General features: G+C 37.4%; 2 protein-coding genes across 2 annotated transcripts; both read left to right on the forward strand.

Moving 5' to 3' along the window:
- The first annotated feature begins 2,206 nt into the window (after window positions 1-2,206).
- Window positions 2,207-4,370, forward strand: LOC122667214 (aluminum-activated malate transporter 10). The gene is made up of 6 exons (XM_043863462.1): window positions 2,207-2,556; window positions 2,665-2,805; window positions 2,934-3,206; window positions 3,326-3,453; window positions 3,555-3,698; window positions 3,828-4,370. The coding sequence occupies exons 1-6, from the start codon at window positions 2,211-2,213 to the stop codon at window positions 4,311-4,313; spliced, it is 1,518 nt and encodes a 505-aa protein (XP_043719397.1). The 5' UTR covers window positions 2,207-2,210; the 3' UTR covers window positions 4,314-4,370.
- A 4,236-nt stretch (window positions 4,371-8,606) lies between these two features.
- LOC122667223 (plant UBX domain-containing protein 10-like) lies at window positions 8,607-19,125 on the forward strand. The gene is made up of 4 exons (XM_043863472.1): window positions 8,607-9,573; window positions 15,919-16,089; window positions 16,250-16,453; window positions 18,729-19,125. Exons 1-4 carry the CDS (start codon window positions 8,743-8,745, stop codon window positions 18,957-18,959), a joined length of 1,437 nt encoding a protein of 478 aa, XP_043719407.1. The 5' UTR covers window positions 8,607-8,742; the 3' UTR covers window positions 18,960-19,125.
- The last annotated feature ends 642 nt before the right edge of the window (window positions 19,126-19,767 follow it).

Genomic DNA, 19,767 nt, shown 5'->3' on the forward strand with positions numbered 1-19,767 from the left:
TAATTAATGATAGAATAGGAAGTTCCCACCCTATCATATACTCAAGAGTGATCATTCAAAGTAATACACCACAATATTCTTTCTTTGTCACATATTTCCTTGTCAATTATATAGTACGGAAAATTTATTCTCTCAAAAGTGGTGACACTGGGTGTTAGGTATATTCTATAACCTTTTTATATGTTTTAATATAAGTCTACTTGAATAAGGAATAAAATTATGGTGAGCCCCACTGGATAAAGCTCATCTAACCTAAAATTCTAGTCTTTCCTATAAATACTAGCTGGAGTCAGCAATCTGTTTATTCTAAACTTGATATGTAAGGTGTATTGTTTTAAGCAACCTTGTGTTTAAACCTTAAACCCTAGCATTGGGCACTTAAGAATCCAACCATCCACCCAACACTTGAAAGGATAAAAAGACACCAATGCTCATGTTTTTACGATTGGATTCTTAAATGCGGTGCACTGGTCACACTTGAGAAGATGAAAATCCGTATACTACGTAGTTACTTGTAAACTAAAAATTTAAACATCACAAGAGGAAATAATTAGGTTAATTCTCATATTCATGCTTGGTTCGATCCATTAAAACCAAGAGAAGCTAGAACTGGTGCATGAACTCATGGAAGTTAAGATTTTGACAGCTAACTGAAAGATGAATATGATTGATTTTGACCCTGAAACTTGACAAAATAAGCCAATCCGGCCTCAATGGTCCTTTATCTATTTAATAGGTAGAATTACCAGAATAATCATATATTGGTTTATTTTGTTATGACAGTATGCCTAATAGGGGAAAATCATTAAATGATGAGCCATACATTTGAGATTCGAGATAGGTCATGAAATTTGATTTTTAGACAATCCAATCGGTGTTTTATATAGGTTATAGTTTAAGTCATCAAGATCACCTATCACTGTGGCTGAAAATGGTGGATTATTTAGGGAAGCTTTCTAAATAGGGGTAGAATAGATTTCCTTTATTTTAAACTAGGGATTTTCTTATTGACACCCTTTAAAGTATCAAATAATTTGTAACCTTGTTTTTTTGCCCTTTTAATGTTATAATTTTTTTTTAAATGAAAGTAAATATCGTCATTTACTTAAAACATGTGCATGACAATGACACCTTTTGATAATGATATAATAAAATTTCACTCTCAATTTTTTTTCTTTCAAAACCCTCATTACTTAAAACAAAAGACAATTAAAAGAAGATGTCAAGTTCTAAATACATTTATAGAGGTATCATTCAGCACTCCCGTTAAACTAACTATTACATTAGTTTCATTAATAAGAAAAGGAAACTAGTAGTTGAGTTTGTGGCCCAAGAATTTCCTTGAGTTTTACCCCCAAAAAAAAAAAAAAATTCCATGAGTTCTATTGTTGGCCCTCTTCTTCCCTAGCCACGTCCTTTTTTTGTCCTTTTAACCTTCTTCTTCTTCTCATTATTATTATTATTAGGGGTGTTATTCTCTGTGCCGCACTGTGGCCTGCGCCCAGGCACATCGGTAGCTTGTGCAGGGAGCAGGATGGTCATTACACCGATCCCCATGTGTCTGGGCACAGGCTACGCTGCGGCACAGAGAACATTCTCCCTTATTATTATTAATACTTTGTGTATACGCCAATCAAGACAAAATTATAAGTACTACCCACATAAGTTAGTGGTATTATATATAAATAATTACATCTATTAATAATAAAAGTTAAATTTTAATACATCAGCTTTCACCCAAAAAATAACAATAAAAATTTAATACATCAGCTTCTAATGTTGTCCGTGGGGGACATGCTTCAAAAGTACAAAGGGACCCGGAGAGAAGTACTGGAAATATTAAAATCCAGTATTTTGAATTGCAGTAGTAGAAACTAGAAAGAATCCATCTAAAAAACCATTATTATAAACTTTTACCTTCCTAAATATTAGAAACAAATTTGAACTCTTTCCTAGTGACCGTACCTTTACGGATTTTCTATTCTTTATTTATTACTTTTTGAAATGCAAGCCAAGGTACCCCAAGTACCACCATTTATATAAACATCCACCCAACATCAACATTACCAACACAAGGGGAGAAAGAGAGAAACAGAGAGAGACAGAGAGCCCTTCCAGTACATTGGCATTTGAGTTTTGAGGTCTTCCTTCCTAGAGCAGTTCATTTGTTAGGAAATTTTTAGTGATTTGGAAGTGGGTTTGAGTGGAAGATGGTTAATGTGAAGGAAGAAGCTTCAGGTGGGTTACAATGGAAGGTATGGAGGAGTAATAATGAGTCATCTGAGCTACTAGTTCCAGAATCTAGCCCCATCCATAGAACCTGGCTAGGGTTCTTGGGTTTGCTTGTTAAGTTCACTTCAAAAATTGGGAAGTTCTTCAAGAAAGCCTGGAGTTTAGGGGTTGAAGATCCTAAAAAATTCATCCATTGTGTCAAAGTAGGGATGGCTCTAACCATAGTCTCACTCTTTTATTATATGAGACCTTTGTATGATGGTGTTGGAGGGAATGCTATGTGGGCAGTCATGACTGTTGTGGTAGTCTTTGAATACTCAGTTGGTAAGCATTCAAATCCCTTTAAATTTTAGGGAATGCCATTACCCTTTCCCTAAGTAATTTCTAGGTTTTCATTAAGAAATTTTGTTATTAATTATTGATTTGTTGCAGGAGCTACACTATGTAAATGCTTAAACAGAGTAACTGGAACTGTTCTTGCTGGATCACTAGCTGTTGGTGTCCACTGGATTGCTAGTCAGTCAGGAGACAGGTTTGGGCCTGTAATTCTTGGAGCTTCAGTCTTCATTTTAGGTTTGTGAATATTTTCATTCATTAATGACCTACACAAATAAGCTTATATTGAGAGTTGAAGACACCTCTATATATACATGACCTAACTTAACTCTTTTATCTTTTCTTTGTTTTGATCTCATCATCAGCTTCAGCTGCAACTTTCTCAAGATTTATTCCTACAATAAAAGCGAGATTCGATTACGGTGCTATGATCTTTATCCTCACCTTCAGCTTGGTTTCGGTATCGGGTTTTCGTGTTGAAAAATTATTGCAGATGGCTCACCAAAGAGTGTCCACCATTGCCATTGGAACCTCTCTCTGCATGCTAATTAGCATGCTTGTTTGTCCCATTTGGGCTGGTGAGGAGCTTCACCTCCTCATCACTCGTAATATGGAAAAACTTGCAAATTCCTTGGATGGTAAGTTTCTTAACAACAGCAACAACAACAACTATTTAGTATTTACTAAACTATACAAAGCTAGCTACTACTATACCCCTTATCTCATTCAAATTTTATCATTTTAACATGAAATTTAGGATGTGTGATTGAGTACTTCAAGGAGATGAACAGTGATGATGACAATGTTGACAATGATGATAAACCCAATAAAAGTTTATTAGGTTACAAATGTGTCTTAAATTCAAAAGGAGCAGAAGACTCTTTTGTAAGTAATTAATTAATTAAACTCTCTTGCTTCTCTTATTTCCTACAATTTAATTTCCTTAATTCCTAATCACTTATGAGTTATTATTCCCTTTTTTATAGGCTAATTTTGCTAGATGGGAACCTGCTCATGGTAACTTCAATTTTTCTCATCCATGGAAACAATACCTTAAAATTGGAGCATCAATGCGCAATTGTGCTTGCTGTATAGAAGCTCTTAATGGTTGCATTAATTCAGAAGTTCAGGTATATATATATATATATATATATATATATACTAATAATAGTTCTTGCATACCCAATTAGTCTTTAATTAGTCTTTAATTACAACAGTAATTAATAATTGTTTTGGATTTGTTAATTGATGAACTACAGGCACCTGACTTTGTAAAGAAGCTTCTTAGTAATGCTTGCATGATATTAAGCTCTCATTCTTCAAGGGTATTGAAGGAATTAGCCATTACGATGACGACGATGCAGAGATCTATTGAAGTAGAATTATCAGTTCAAGAGATGAAAGATGCAGTACAAGAGCTTCTAAATGGTTTGAAGTCACTTCCTAGCTTACTCACTCCACCACCACCACCACCACCACCATCACCATCACCATTACCAGAAGCACCTGAGGGGGAGAAAAATAAAGAGACAATTTCAACACCCAACATTGTTGTTGTCCCTCTAATGGAAGTTGTTCCTCTGGTCACAGTAGCTTCATTATTGATTGAAATAGTGGGAAGGATTGAAGGGGTGGTTGAAGCAGTGAATGAATTAGAGAACTTGGCAGATTTCAAGTCTGAGATTGAAAAACCCATCTCAGATTACCAAGAACAACAAAACATGAAAGCCCTTCAACAAGTTTGAGTTCTAAATTATTAATTAATTTAGACAAGAACAACATCTCTTCCCAGGGCTAAGAGGGGGAAAAAAGAAAAGAAAAAAAGATCTTTTTAAGCTTATTTTATATGTAAAATTCAGGTAGTTCTCTCTACTTGCCCTTTTGTAACTGAGCCAACCTACATATTTTTAATTGTTGAGATTTGGCAATTACATTCAAGTTTGATCTTCAAGATTCCTTAATCAATAACAAAGGCTAAAAGTGTCACAAAGAAAAATTAGGTCAAAAGTTGTTTAGGGTTTCGTGCGTAAACCTGCAGATTGATTAATTAGTAGTGCTTCTTCTTGGTGTATTGCATTACACAATGCAATGCACTAACTCTATATTGGGTTCCCACTGTGCAACAAGTGTATTAATTTGTAATAAATTAAGATATCTGTTTCAATAATATATAATTTACCAGACAAATTAACATGGAAATTTCAAACTTCTCTCTAAAATGGAAGAGTTTAATCTCCATCAATCATTTGATATCACTTTTGTTAAATATCTCACAAAATAATGGGAAACTTCATAGTTTCTTCCTCTTGGCACCATGATCAGGTTATTAGGTAGAGGGACCCAACTAATATATGAAGATCTTGAACAGAGCTATTTAACCTTCCATAGAATTCAAATGGAACTCGATCTACTTCCCTATAAAGAAACATTGGTTTTATTCAATCCGTACCACCTTGAACAAGTCTATATATTTTTTGGGAAATAGTTTTCTGTCGGGATGTGGTCTACGCCAGCATTCTTATGTATGTCTTTGTCTTCTTCTCAAAACAAGGGGGCAGAGGTGTCTTTTTCTTAAAGCATTCACGAGAGTGCTGGCATAGATCACACTCCTAGACACAGTTTTTTTTTTCTTTTTCTTTTTTTTTTTTTAATTTTCACCTTTTTTTTAACTATAAATGAGGTTGGCTATATGGATTCTATTTTACAATTCATCCTTGTTCAAAAGCCGTGTTAGTTTTGTCAACCGAGGCCATTTGGGTGAAACCATATCACAACACTTGAAATTGAAACAAAATCATATGCATCTCCTTTATGTGGCTCCCTCTTCCACCATCTAAGTAGCATATTGAGACTTATCAGTCTTACCATACGAAAGGGAGGAGATGGGAATGGGGAGAGGGAAAAATAGGGTTATTGCTCAAATTGCTAACTTACTTGCTACTGAAACTATGTAGTCGTTTTTATAGAGAATATAAACTTTAATATTAATCATTAGAAAAGATATAGCTAATAAAAGGTTAAACAAATCTAAAGGCCAACTAACATGAGTGTTGCATTAACCATATATATCTAAAAATTTTATTTTCATAAAGTTTTATTTCGTTATCATAAAAAAAATATAAATAGAAAGAAGAAGAAAGAAAAGAAAAGAAAAACTGACTAGTGTCTAGAAGTTGAGGAATCTTTTTGTCTCATCGGTAATAAAGTTTTGGTATATGAATAACAAGGCAGACCATTTGGTGAAATTGAGGTCTTATTTATAACAAATAACTTTACAACGATTCATCCCAGATATCATATTTTATGTTTTTCTTTAGTGTATTTCTTTAGTGCTACGAGCATTTCCCTCTCGTAGTCCCATTGATGCCTTTGCTGAAGGCGTGAGGTATTTTGCTTGCTTTGTTGTTGTTGTTTCTGGCTTAGTCCAATTTATTCTTGTTCATTCTTCCCCCCCCCCCCCTTAATACAAATGACATTTTAGTCAAAAATAGTTTTACAAAGATACACATAAAGGCCTAACGTATTAAGTGGCATAAATAATAGAAAAGATGACAAGATACGTAAAAATTAGATGCAATGAATCTATACAAAATACATGAATCTTCTGGTATCTTCTCCTTCTAGATAACATCTTGATTGCCTCATTTACATCGATTCAAATAACTTTACAAAGATACACATAAAGACCTAACATATTATGTGGCATAAATAATAGAGAGAATGACAAGAAGATACGTAAAAATTAAATAATTCAATTGAATCTATATAGAATACAGGGATCTTCTAGTAACTTCTCCTTCATTTACATTCTTTTATGTTACAAATAACTTTACAAATTAAGTAACACATAAGACAGAAGACCTAACATATTATGTGGCATAAATAATAGGAAGAATGACAAGAAGATACGTAAAAATGAGATACATTGAATCTATACAAAATACAAGGGGTCTTCTAGTAACTTCACCTTCTAGATAACAACTTGATTGCCTTATTTACATCTTTTTGTGTTAGTGTATATCTAGCATCATTTCTATTAATTCCAACTTGGGTGGCATTTTCTCAACCATATATGTGAATTGATAATTTGTTCATCCAGACAATTGAATAAGCGACATGTAGGTTTTAATCTCAATCATAATTGATTGTTCCATAAACGTTTTTTTTTTATGTTATTTATAGTTTCATGATTAAGTTGATTGATCTAGTTAAAAATTATTTTATGAATAGATCATGATGATATAGACAACATGTCTGCAAAGTTTGGGATCATAAATGTAAAGAATCATTTAGGGCAACAAAAATCACAACGTTAAAGCTAGTAGTGGCCGAAACATGTAAGTTGATCCTAAATCAGCTCAGTATTTCATCATTTTAATTTCTTTTATTCTGAGTTTATCGATTTTATATATAAAGTTCGAACCTAGTGCACAAGGCGCTCATCACTACAGAGTTTGGGCATGGGGTTAGGCAACCTTATCCACTTTGTAGAGAGGCTATTTCTCGACTCGAACCCATGACCACTAGGCCACAATAAAGCAAGTTTTCTGTTAATGATTTTACATATCCAAAACAATAATTGTAGACAAACAAACATACTGCATATTTGATGGAGTGGATCCGGTTATGGGGTGTATAAAGTTGGACGTAATCCATTGGTAGCCCCATGAACTTGTAGTATTGAGTTGGATGGGTGAATATATACCATGTGTATAACACTGATATACTTCCATCATATCATTAGGTAATAATTTAACAGGAAGGATTGAGCGTAACATATTAAAGACGGATTGGGATCCTCTAGGGCGCAGGTGTGCATCGCAAAATCTTGTGGTACGGCACAACAGCTCGTCACATGGACGAGCTCCCTTTTGGAGGGTCTGGATCAAGCTAGAAATTTGGATTTCAAAATTCAGATATCCTCCCATACATCGCATATGCACCACTCCCATCTTGCCCAGCTCGATCTAGACCGTCTAAAAGGGAACTCATCCATTTCGCGAGCTGTGGTACCCCGCCACAAGATGTGCAGCACACCCTTGCGTTGTACAGGAGCCCCATCCTATTAAAGACCTTGATTAGCATAGGATGGCCATGGTGTAAACCTGGCCCGGTTCATGGTCAATCTAACAAATATAGGTCGGTCAGATCGAGCAAGCATGGAGCCTAAACTTACCCATGTGGCTTTTAATTTCAATTGTTCCTGTTGAATTTTGATATGATATTTCAAAGCCTATGATGTTTTACATACATATTTTTTGTCCCAAAAGTGGCCGTGACGTGCATAGATCTTTTTAGCCGATGTTTGAGTGCCAATATTTTTTCGTTTGCAATTGGCAAACCCTTTATTTGACTTTTAGCAAAATCTAATCAACCAACAAATCTAACGACTTAGCCAATTCAAAAGGCCTAGATCAGTACTCCTCATGCCTAAGATTGTTCACTGTCTGGCCCAATAAAGGTCAACCCAGCCCAACCCAATTGTTTGCAACCCTAATTTTATCTCTACTCATTGGTGTGTTCCTCTCTTTTTTTTCTTTTTCTTTTTTTTAATTTATTTGATAAACAACTCATTTTTGTTTTCCACATAATGTGGCTTGCTCAAAGAACCCTCTCCCTAAAATTGTGAAGGTTGCGGCAAAAGCAGCTTTTTTTTTGTATCTAAATGCGTCACCAACCTTGAATATCCAACCCTCAAGGATCATAGATTCATAGTTATCCACATACACTATCATCAAACTTCTTGCCTAACCAAACCGATCATTTGTATTCTCTGTTTTACTGTCAATCTTTTCTTTTCCCAAATTGTCACTCCTGCTCAGACCCTTTTTAAGTGTGGGAAAAGGCCTGTTATTGCTTGAAAGTAAGCCAATTTATCCTGTAGAATCCTTTACCTTTAGCCAAACGTCAACTTGTCATAATATCCAAAGTCAAGGGCATTTTAGACATTATATTAAACTACTCCCTTATTCTACTGAGAGACAGAGAGGGAGAGGGAAAGGTTTCGATGGTTTCCAGAACCCAAACTCGATTTCTTGATTTGCTTCTTCGTTTTCGAATTCGCTGGACAGATAAAAGGAAACGTTAATCTTAAATTCTTTCACTTCTTTTTGGTAGAAAAACCACTGACTCAGACCCTAAATTTCTCACTCTTCTGCAACTGACAAGGGAGTAATGGTGGATTTCGACGATAAATTGGCTTACTTTCAAGCAATTACAGGCCTTGATGATCCTGATTTGTGCACTGAGATCCTCGCTGCTCATGGTTGGGATCTTGAACTCGCCATTTCGGCCTTCACCACGTCGAATTCAGCTTCCGTGAGCAATCCAAACAACGATAACGACGACCATAACATTGCCTGGAGCAGGGGACAACCAAATTCAGAGTCTTGGGAAGGCGTCGACCAATCCGAATTGACTCAGTTAGAGCGAGACCCGGTTTTAGACGTCGCTTCTCCTCCCGGTTTAGCATGGAAACTTATCACTCTTCCCTTCTCCGTGATTTCGGGTAGTTTAGGGTTGATATCTGGGGCAATCGGGCTCGGTATGTGGGTTGCTGGTGGTGTTCTCTCCCACTCCCTCGGCTTGCTTGGTTTGGGTCCCGGCCGTAACGGAGATGCATCTTCTTCTCCTCTAGTTACCCTCTCCGCTGCTGCCTCTGAGGCTGCGTACTTCGCTGCGGGATTCGAAAGGGATTTTGGAATGACTCGTCCCAATTTCGTTGCAGAGGGGTTTATGGATGCGTTGCAGCGTTCTCGTCAAGAGTTTAAACTGTTATTCGTGTACTTACACTCTCCGGATCACCCTGATACGCCTTTGTTTTGTGAACGGAGTTTGTGTTCCGAGGTTGTTGCGTCCTTTATCAATGAGAATTTTGTATCATGGGGAGGGAGTATCAGGGCGAGCGAGGGATTTAAGATGAGTAATAGCCTGAAAGCATCCAGGTTCCCTTTCTGTGCGGTAGTCATGGCAGCCACGAATCAGAGAATTGCACTACTTCAGCAGGTAACTCTCTTTGGATTTGGGATACGTGTTTTGTTATTATGTTTAATCAATGCTAAACTTGTCAGTGGACGGAGACTGTTTGCGTTATTAGTAATGTTCTTAAGAATGCTGAAGGGCTATAAAAACCATTGATTAGGGTAGTGGTAAAAATTTAAACAATACTCAGTAAAAGAAGATCTGAATCAACTAAACTTTTTTCCAGCTGATTCAAAATAGTTGCACTAAGGCTTGCATGATGATAATTTTATAGCACTTATTTACTTGTTTGTTATTAATTTTAACTAGATGAGTTTTTGGCAAATTATTGCATTTATTTCAAATAATTAGGTGGTTGAAATGATTTCCCTATTGGAATATAGTAAACATTTTGAGTTTCCATCCTCTGGAGGTTAGACCACATTAAAATTTTCCTCCTATTTGAAATATTTGTGAAACATTAGAAGGTTTGAATGAGATTCTTACCCTTCAACGAGAATTATACTATGGTCGTTAGGGATGATGAACTAGGATGGTGTATCTATTAAGAATGTGGCTAAAGAGGTCCTAGGGGAATCGAAAAGAAACTGTAATTCCCTTAGGGAGACTTGGAGGAAGCTAGTTTTAAGTCATGGCAAAGGCCCAAGGATGTAGAAGATTTAAAAAGGTATAAATTTGGTAGAAATGATGCTAAGAAGATTGTGGAGAATGCAAGGGCGAGGAAATATGAAGATCTTTATAACAATTTGAGCACTAAGGAAGAGGAAAAAGCTATCTATAAGATAGCTAAAATGAGGGAAATGAGGAGTAGAGATTTCTACCATGTTAGATGTATTAAAAGTGATGATTGTAGAGTCCTAGTAAGGGATGAGGACATCGAGGAGAGATGGAAAGGTTATATCCACAGCCTACTTAATGAAACCATTTCAAGCTATAGTGGACCAGAAGAAGGCAGAGCATATGCATCAAGACACTTGTTGGAGGTATATACGTAAAATTAGGGCATCTGAAGTAAAAGAAGCACTAAGAAAGATGAAAATTGCCAAGGCTCCAGGCCCAGATGGGGTTCCAATAGAAGTGGAAAGAGCTTAGGAATCTATGACTTATCTTGGCTAACCAAGTTGTTTAATAAGATTATGTGCACTAGGAAAATGCTAGATGATTGGAGGAGAAGCATTGTGGTCCCGAATTACAAAAATAAAGATGATATCCAGAGTTACAATAACTATAGAGGCATAAAACTAATGAGTAATACTATGAAATTATGAGAGAGGGTTATTGAAACACACCTGAGAAAAGAGACCACTATTTCGTAGAACCAATTTGTTTTTATGCCAGGAAGATCCACAACAGAAGCTATCACCTACTTAGGAGACTCATAAGGTTCTCCATATGGTCTTTATTGACCTAGAAAAAGCTTATGACATAGTTCCTAGAAATTTAATTTGGCATGTGCTAGGGAAGAGAAGTGTTTCAAGTAAATATGAATAAAAAATTAAAGTTCTTGATGTTCGGGTTTTTCTTGTTTTATTAGTTTATTAGGGGTGAGCCTCTTTTTTTAGTAAAGTGTTTGTGTGAGATTTATATGACAAATTGTAATGATGAGATTGGGAAAATCTGTTTACAGCAAAAAGATAAAGGGTTTACCCATCAAACCATAGGGTAAGAAACGCATTACCTTGCCAATTCCATTAATTCATTGAAAAAGGAAAAATAGGAACTTCTTAACTATTCTAGGGCTCTTAACTTCTCTCCCTTAAAGGAAAAAACTTTTAAAAACCATTGGGTAAGGAAACAAATTACCCTGCCAATTCCATTAATTCACTAAAAAGGAAGAGTAGGAACTTCCTAACTATTCTAGCGCTCTTAACTTCTCTCCCTTTCTTAAATGAAAAAAAAAAATTTTAAGCTGAAAATCCTAAAAGAGAATTTTTAGATCAACGTAAGACTCATCTAGAGTAAGACTGTGTACAGGGGAAAAGGGGGTGAGGGGTGGGTGTTGATTACCAATTGCTTACTAGGTGGGGGGCCTGCTGTCGATCCCTTTTGGCATTTCTAAGATGGCCGTTAATTTTTCCTGCCGTTAAGTTGCACTGATGGCTGCGGGTACGAAACATGGAAACATCCTCTCCGCAAAGCGGGAGTAAGACTCTGTACATTTGCCCCTCCCAGACCCTGCAGTAGCGGGAGCCTCATGTACTAGGACACTCTTTTTATATAGAAAGAATGTAAGACTTGTCTAGATTCTAGAAACATAACAAGCTCCCTAATACTTGGAAAGGTGAACAAAATTATTATCCCCCCCCCCCCACCCAATTACTTAATATTTAGACCATATATTATGCCTATGGCAAGTAACGCGTGAAAGTTATACACCCACCCCATGTAATATCAAAACAGCCAGCGTTTGATAGGTTTCTGGTCAACTAAGTTACTAGTTTTCATAATTCAAGAATCTAGAATCTAATGCAGAGTTAATTTACAAGTAAACTAATCCCAGAATTACCCACAGTACAATGAAACCCAGGCAGCAAACAAACCCCTTATTTGCAGGACAGTCTAAGTTAGAAAGCCAGAATTAGAAAGTACAGTATCAAAATAGAAGGTAAGCAGTTCTAGGCAAACCAGCCAGCAGTTTGATGCCAAACTTGGATTGAAGGAGGGTCCTGGTAACAGGAAGAGAACCTCCAAATTTCAGCCAATTCTGACCAGTGGTTGCGGAGATATGATCTCCCCAAGTTGCAGCAACAATAGACTTCTAATAACCCAGCTGATACAACAGAATAGGAAGAACAAGTGGCTTCTTTGAACTTGAACAACAAAGCCAGATCAGGGCTAATAAAGCACTAGAATGAAGCCCTTAGGGAGATTGATTGACCCTCAAAATATTAGCACAGTACTGTCTCAGGTTGCTGGGATAGCTTGGAACAAACCTGCAGCCCAGAAAATAGAAAGTGATTTATCCGCAGGTCTGCAGGGCCTTCACAGCCAGCAGGTAACCTCCAGCAGGAGCTAGGTTGATGAAAGTCCTTAAACTGATCTTAGAACTTAATAAAGAGGGTCAAGGTTGCAGTGTTGCAGGCAGGGAATCAAAATAGAAAGAGAAAGAGAAGGGAGATCGATTGAAGGAGAAGATAGGAGGGATAGATAGATAGGGGGAAGGGGTGGGCTCTCTCAGCCTCTCATCCTCTCTCAGGACATAAAGTTGCTAACAGCAAGTTTTCATTCATCAATAAATCATGGGGAGGCTCCTAAGAGCTCATACATATTTATAGGCATCTATGAGTAAGAGAAATTAGAAACTTGCAAGAAAGGAAACATCTGAAAATAGAAACTTAAGCCTACTTTCTAATTCTGAAATTAGAAACTACACTGACTAAGGTTGCTTGATAGACAACCACAAAATATCTTAGAGAATAATTCTAAAATAGAAACAAGTCTTCTAGAACTCCCCAGCTGGAGTATTGCTTGCCATAGAATCTATCTACATCAGAATCGCAGTGAAGGAAATTTTCCAGAATTCAGGAGAAAACTGCTATTAAATAATCTACCATCCAGGTGCAGCTAATATTAATATCAGAGGCTTATTTAACAAGGGGAACAGAATGTTAAAATATCAATTCAATCCAAAGGTCAGATTTTAAACCAATCCCCCTTGACTAAGGTAACTCAACAGTACTGCAGAACCAGTTCTTAGGAGAATTTAAACAAGTCAACAACCAAAATCCTACTTGAACAAGGAAGTTCAAATAAAACAGAATTTGATAGCAGTGCTATATTGATTTAGAGACAGAAATCAGAATATGAACCAACCAGTAATATTGATCAGCAAGCAACCAACATATGAATCTGACTTCAAACCATGAACTGATTATTTAAAGTATCCACAGATTATAGGAATCTCAGATCTGGAATGAATAGAAGGTATGAATAGAAGAACAGATTAAAGATATGTACTGACCTTATCAGTTGATAAGAGTTGAGTGCAGGAAATAGAAATCAGGAATCCACCTGATTGCCTTGCTGAATACCCAGCAAGAAACACATCTGAATCCACAGGCCATTGAGCTGAAAAGCCTCTTATTCATTAATAAAAAACGTGGGGGAGGCTATGCCTCTTCTATATTTATAAAAGTCATAACAGAAACAAAATATGACTGGGAAACACTAATCCAGTTGACCAGCTGGATTAGTTTGACCCTTTGGGATTCATATACCACAAGGAACCGATTCCAAACCGGGTTGGTTCAGTAGAATATTTAGGGAGATCTATTTTATTTGGAAGAATATTATGTAATCTTTAATTTTGGTTAGCTATTAGATTACGTAGGAGATCAGATTGATTCCAATCTCCTTTCTAATTCTATTTTTTCCGTAGTAGGCATAGTTGTGAAGGTGCTGCCTAGGTGACACCTTGACAACTAGGATCACATAGACAGGCGCCTTGGTTGCCTTGCGTCCAGGACCCTTCCGACGCCTTCAGTCGCCTGGACGCCATGACAACTATGGTAGGAATCTTTCTTCTATATATCTATGCAAGTCATCATAATGGACAGATTATGGAATTAATTGGGTTTTGTTTGAGTAAGCCTGTGTGGCCTATTAGCAACCTGTTGGCTGGGTGTTCTTCCCCCTCTCTTCTTCTCTTCCTTCCTCAACTGTAGTTTCATCCTTTTTTATTTACAGGTACATTTCCTCTTCCACATCTCTTCCTGCTATACTATTTATTTTCCCTGTTATGTGCCGGGAGACCAAACAGTCGCTCACGATTGGGGACTGTTCTCTCTCACCTCCTCTTCTTTCCCCCCTCATATTTTGGGCATCTGATCATCACCTTAGGGCGACTCAAACCCCAGGTTCTCCCACCCCCAAATTTTTCTTATTCTGTGAGATTTGAACCTGCAATCAGATCTGAGTTCATACAATTACTATTAAATGAATAGCTGATTTCTGGACCACTGTTGGTTGATCTTAAGAGGGCTAGGTAATAAGAGAGCCTATGTTTGAAATATTACCTTGATTGTAGTTAAACAGCGGGAGTTCTTTCAAATGAAATTGAAATTGGTTATTGCTGGTTTCTTGTTCTCCTTTCTTATCATGTGAGGTTGAAGAAGATGAGTGATTGTATTTTATATCTCATCGTCTCTCTTCCTTCCAATGTACCCCCTCCCTCTTATCCTTAATCTTATTTGTCCATCTATATCCTTAAGTACAGAATAACCATCCCTTATTTAGATCTATTTACCATTTAGTCACTTATTTGTTATCTTGCCCAAAAGTTGTCCATAGCTTCTATATAGTTAAGGAATTGCCGCTCAACCATTAATTTGGCATTTTATTCATTTTTGTGGGTCCATAAGTGATCCAAACCAGGATTTTTTAACCCGGATCCATGGGGTCGGCTACATGGATCCCTGCAAAGACATGTAAACAAATTTTAATGAAGAAAACAAGAGGTGAGAAGCCTCAAGGTAGACAGCAGTTTGTCTTTTCCATGGTACTCAAAAAGCCACCTAGGATTAAACACGGGATTTTGTATTTGTTGTCTTTGTTTCGCATGGTGTATCTAATTTCCTCAAAAACTATGTCTCTTTCATCTGTTTTGTAACTTCCTTGTCTCATAAAGCTTCCATCAGTACACTACCCCAGGCTTATTTAGTTAAATACCATTTCAGCCGCACTAGGGAACTTATTTCCTTTCAGAGAAGCCACTTTGGGTTTCCAGTGGAATGCTTCATATAGCACAAGGACAAATACTATTCCTGTTTTAACTCTGCAATAAAATGCACATCTCATTAATCTCCGCTGTTTTGTTGAGGGGCTGTTTCCTGCATGGCCCACATATGAAGGCCTTCCGAGGCTGTCCAAATATCTGCCACATGGCACATTGAGGGCCATGTCCTCTCAATCCAATGGTTGGAATAACTGCGTCATCTGTCCACATGGCACGTTAGGGTGGGCAGCACAGGAAACCCTTCTTATGCGGGTAATGCAAATCGTTTAGCTTTTTTTTCTTTTTGGTTGTTCATTTGTGCATTGCTCTGTGAATTTTTGAGAGTGGAAATTAGCTGAGATTTTACAGGACTACTAACCTTCTTGCATCTGAAAAATGGATTGAAGAGAAATAATAGTATTTTGGGATTACAGCACTACAATGGGCGATTCTCCAGTATGCTCTTAAGACTTTTCCCCATCCTGCTATTGTTATTCTTCTTCTGGTGTATTTGTTGTAGAGACTAGAAAGTATTTTAGGTAAAATTTGTGCTTCTCCCTCTGTATGCTTTGTGGATTTTCACTTGAATTGCTGATGGATGACTATATTAAGTTGCACATTTTTTTTTTAAAATTAGTCTGCTGCATGTTCTGCAGATTGAGGGTCCAAAATCTCCTGAGCAATTGCTCACCGTCCTTCAGAGAGTTGCTGAGGAGAGTGCTTCTGTTCTTGTCTCAGCTAGGCTTGATGCGGAAGAAAGGAGGACCAATGTGCGTTTGAGAGAGGAGCAAGATGCTGCATACAGGACAGCGCTTGAAGCCGATCAAGTATGTTGCTTTTTGTAACTGTGGCCCTTGTTGGTTTGGTTTGTCTATATTATTTTAAAAGGGCATGCATGCCCGTATTATATGTTTCATACATAATTCTGGGTCTTGTTTCTATTTTCCTTATTTAAATTGAAATTATGTTGTTTCTCTGTCACATCAGGCTAGAGAGCGGCAAAGGAAAGAGGAGCAAGAGCGATTGGAGAGGGAAGCTGCAGAAACTGAGAGAAAACAGAGGGAGGAAGAAGAGGCTCGACAACGAGCAGCTCAAGAAGCTGCTGAAAAAGAAGCTGCACTAGCTAGAAGGCGGCAGGAGAAAGCTATGTCATTGGGTGATGAACCTGAGAAAGGACCTGGTGTTACACAAGTAATCCTTCTATTCCGAGTGAAGTTTCTTCTGATTTTTATTTTATCCTAATGTTACAAAGTAGAGGACGGGCCTTGGTGCAACGGTAAGGTTGCTCCATTGTGACCAAGTGGACATGGATTCGAGTCTCGAAACAGCCTTTCTGCGAAAGCAGGGGTAAGACTGCGTATACATTATGACCCTCCCCAGACCCCGGAGTGGTGGGAGCCTTGTGCACTGGGTATGCCCTGATGTTACAAAGTAATCCTTCTATTCTAAGTGAAGTTCTTCTGATATTTATTTTATCCGTTGTTATTCCTGTGTGGATTTTTGTTTTACTGTACTGTTGGACTCCACTGAGAAAAAGGAGTTTGAGCTCTCTTGGCTTACATTTAGCCATGTGAGGCAGCTATTAGCTTGTTTCTTGAACCATGCCCTTCTTATGGTAATGGATATTTAATGTGGTTCTGATATCTAAGATCAGTCACCAAATGAACAGGATTGAAACTGAATGTAGCAAGTCCAGATTCAAGAGCTTCACCAAAAAAAAAGTCCAGATTCAAGAGAACTGCTATAACAACAAATCAGCATATAAGACCAGTGGATCCTCTTGGTTGAGTGGTCCTCCTTAGGCTTAGAATGACTGCTGAAAATATCAGCAAGATCCTCCAAGGGTTGGAGCTGCTTATATGGACAGTTCTTTGTATGACTAGGAAACCTCAAAATCAGCCAAACAACATATCTAGTGAACTTAGTTTCAGAATTAATATCAGCAAAGCTAAAATATACTTCCACTACTGAAATCAGGTTCGACACAAAAAACTTGAAGTACAGTTCTTGATATTCCACCAAAATAGGAACTAATAAATCTCCAACCAGATTAGGAAATCAAGATGCAGTCAGCAAGTTGATCTTACAACAGGAAAGCAAGAGAATACTGACCGAAAAGTGTATGAAGTGATAAACAAAAACAGACCTGTAGTTCCCTGTTTCCAGAAATCCCAGATTGAGAGGAGAGCTATACCACAGGAGATATACTGTTTAATGCTCCACAGTTGCTATATTCTTGAAAGAACTTAACAATGAAAAAAAACTAGAGGGAGCGACAAGAGACCCGGGCTTTCCACCGCAAGGTTTGATAAGTTACCTTATTCACCACTAGGAGGGCACAGTATCATCACAGCAGTGACTCAGCGAGACAACAATGTTGTATCCAAAAATCATGGCTTGCAGTGCTACCCTGCACTTTATTTATAAAAGCAATTAAAGGGTTACAATAGAACTTGATAACTAATAAAACAAACAAAGAAAATCAAAGTAAAAAACCCTTTTAGGTAGTCTTTTCTAACTTAAAGTGATAAGATAAGATAGAGTTCTATTAGATAGAAACTCTACTACTAAAAGTACTTGTAAAAAGACAAAAAATAGGATGGAGTTCTATTAGTTAGAAACTCTACCACTACAAGTAAGTTAAAAGATAAAATCACAGAAGATTTAAAGAGAGGGAAGGAAGAAAAAAAATCAACCAGCTGCTGGAACTTTAGGACTGAGTCATTTTGCTGGAATGGAGTTGACTCAGATGTTTTGATTCGACTTCTTGCGCTGGTAGGCCTTTAAGTCTGCATCAATATTCTTGAGAAAGGAAGGTTTTTTTCTTTTTTATAGATGCGGTGGTCAAGTAGTATAAGACAATAAGTTGCTTAGTACTATGTAGAGATTTAAAAAAAATGCATGTATGCTCTTTTGATGGTGTTAGGCTATGGCCCGTTGTTGTTGTACTCTATATCTTGTGCTTTGGAAAAAATTTTGGCTATGAAATATTTTTTATTATTGTTAATGGAACAATGAAATTTTTTTGGGATGTGTAACAATCACTAAAGATATTTTGTCAAAATTGTTTTCTGGGAGCAATTGGATTCCTGTTGCTCAAGTTTTTCAAGATAATTGAGCTTGGCATTGCCCTCTAGACATTTGATCATGTTTGGACTTGGTGAACTTCATATTCTGCATGGAAATAATAGAGATTCCAGATACCCAGTTTATGATCCATAACTTGTAAAGAGCAGACTGCATGGATAACAACTATGCTGATATTATCTACCCCTCCCCCCCCCCCCCCCAAAAAAAAAATTTCTGATAATTGCCACGGAACCTATGAAGAAGATTATGCTGATATTAGATAACCTTGCAGGCAATGTACTTCACGATCGTAGCTTTTGCCTTCTTTCCCCCCTTAATTGTTCCTTTTCCCCATTGTTGAAGAAAGCTATCTTAGTAGTTATGTTTTTGGGAACAGGTTTTGGTACGATTTCCTACTGGAGAACGGAAGGAAAGGAGGTTCTACAGCACAGCTACCATACAGTCCCTCTATGATTATGTTGATTCTTTGGATTGCTTGAATGCAGAGAATTACAGCCTAGTCTCTAACTTTCCTCGGCTTGTATATGGCCCAGAGAAGCACTTAATGTCATTGAAAGAAGCAGGGTTACATCCTCAGGCCAGCCTTTTTGTGGAAGTGGACTCGTAAGGGAAAGCTTCTTTTTTCAAGTCTAGATGTGACTGTTAGTAATCTGAAATCGGATAATGGACCCAGCAATGGAAATTTTGGGTTTTGATTTTTATTTTCTTCCCAGTGTAGGTGTAGTATCATGACATTATGCTCCGCAGTGTATGAAAATGGATATTTGATGGTACACTACCCTTTCGGGCAGGTTAGAATCAAAAGAATAACCCACTATGCAATTGAATTTAAATGCATCCTTTAAGAACTAAAATATTGGTCTTAAAATTTAGTGAGCTTTTTTTATACTGATTCTGTATTGTAGATCAAATCGACCTATGAGGAAAAAAAGAATAGGGAAATAAAATGTGCGCCTTGTGTTGCTCCTACGCCTAGAGAGACACATAAGGCGCCTGGACCACCTGGGATTTCCACTTTTGCTTGGGGACAAGGTGGTCAAGGCTCCTTGTGTGTCTGGGCGTGGGAACCGTGGCACGACCAGGTAGCGTTCTTTGTCCCATAAGAATATTAGTTCACTAAGGAAACATCATTGTCTGCAAATCTGAACATTTCTTATTTCAATTTTCAATACTGAAAGGGGTAGCATAGCACCACATATTTTCTGCCAAAGGAAATGGTGGTGATTGTCATCTCCAAAGACGTTAAGCTCCATGCCGATCTTGAAAATATGGAATACTAAGAGTATGCAATCTGGTATTGTTAGCAAGATATGTTATTATCATGTGGCGACTACGGGCCTCGTAAGAGGAACAATTGCCGTGTATGGTTGAGATGTTCCTCGTATTACCATGCTGGTGGCTGAGCCCCTATATAT

Source organism: Telopea speciosissima, chromosome 1 (genome assembly GCF_018873765.1).
Source record: "Telopea speciosissima isolate NSW1024214 ecotype Mountain lineage chromosome 1, Tspe_v1, whole genome shotgun sequence".
NCBI classification, from domain to species: Eukaryota; Viridiplantae; Streptophyta; class Magnoliopsida; order Proteales; family Proteaceae; genus Telopea; species Telopea speciosissima.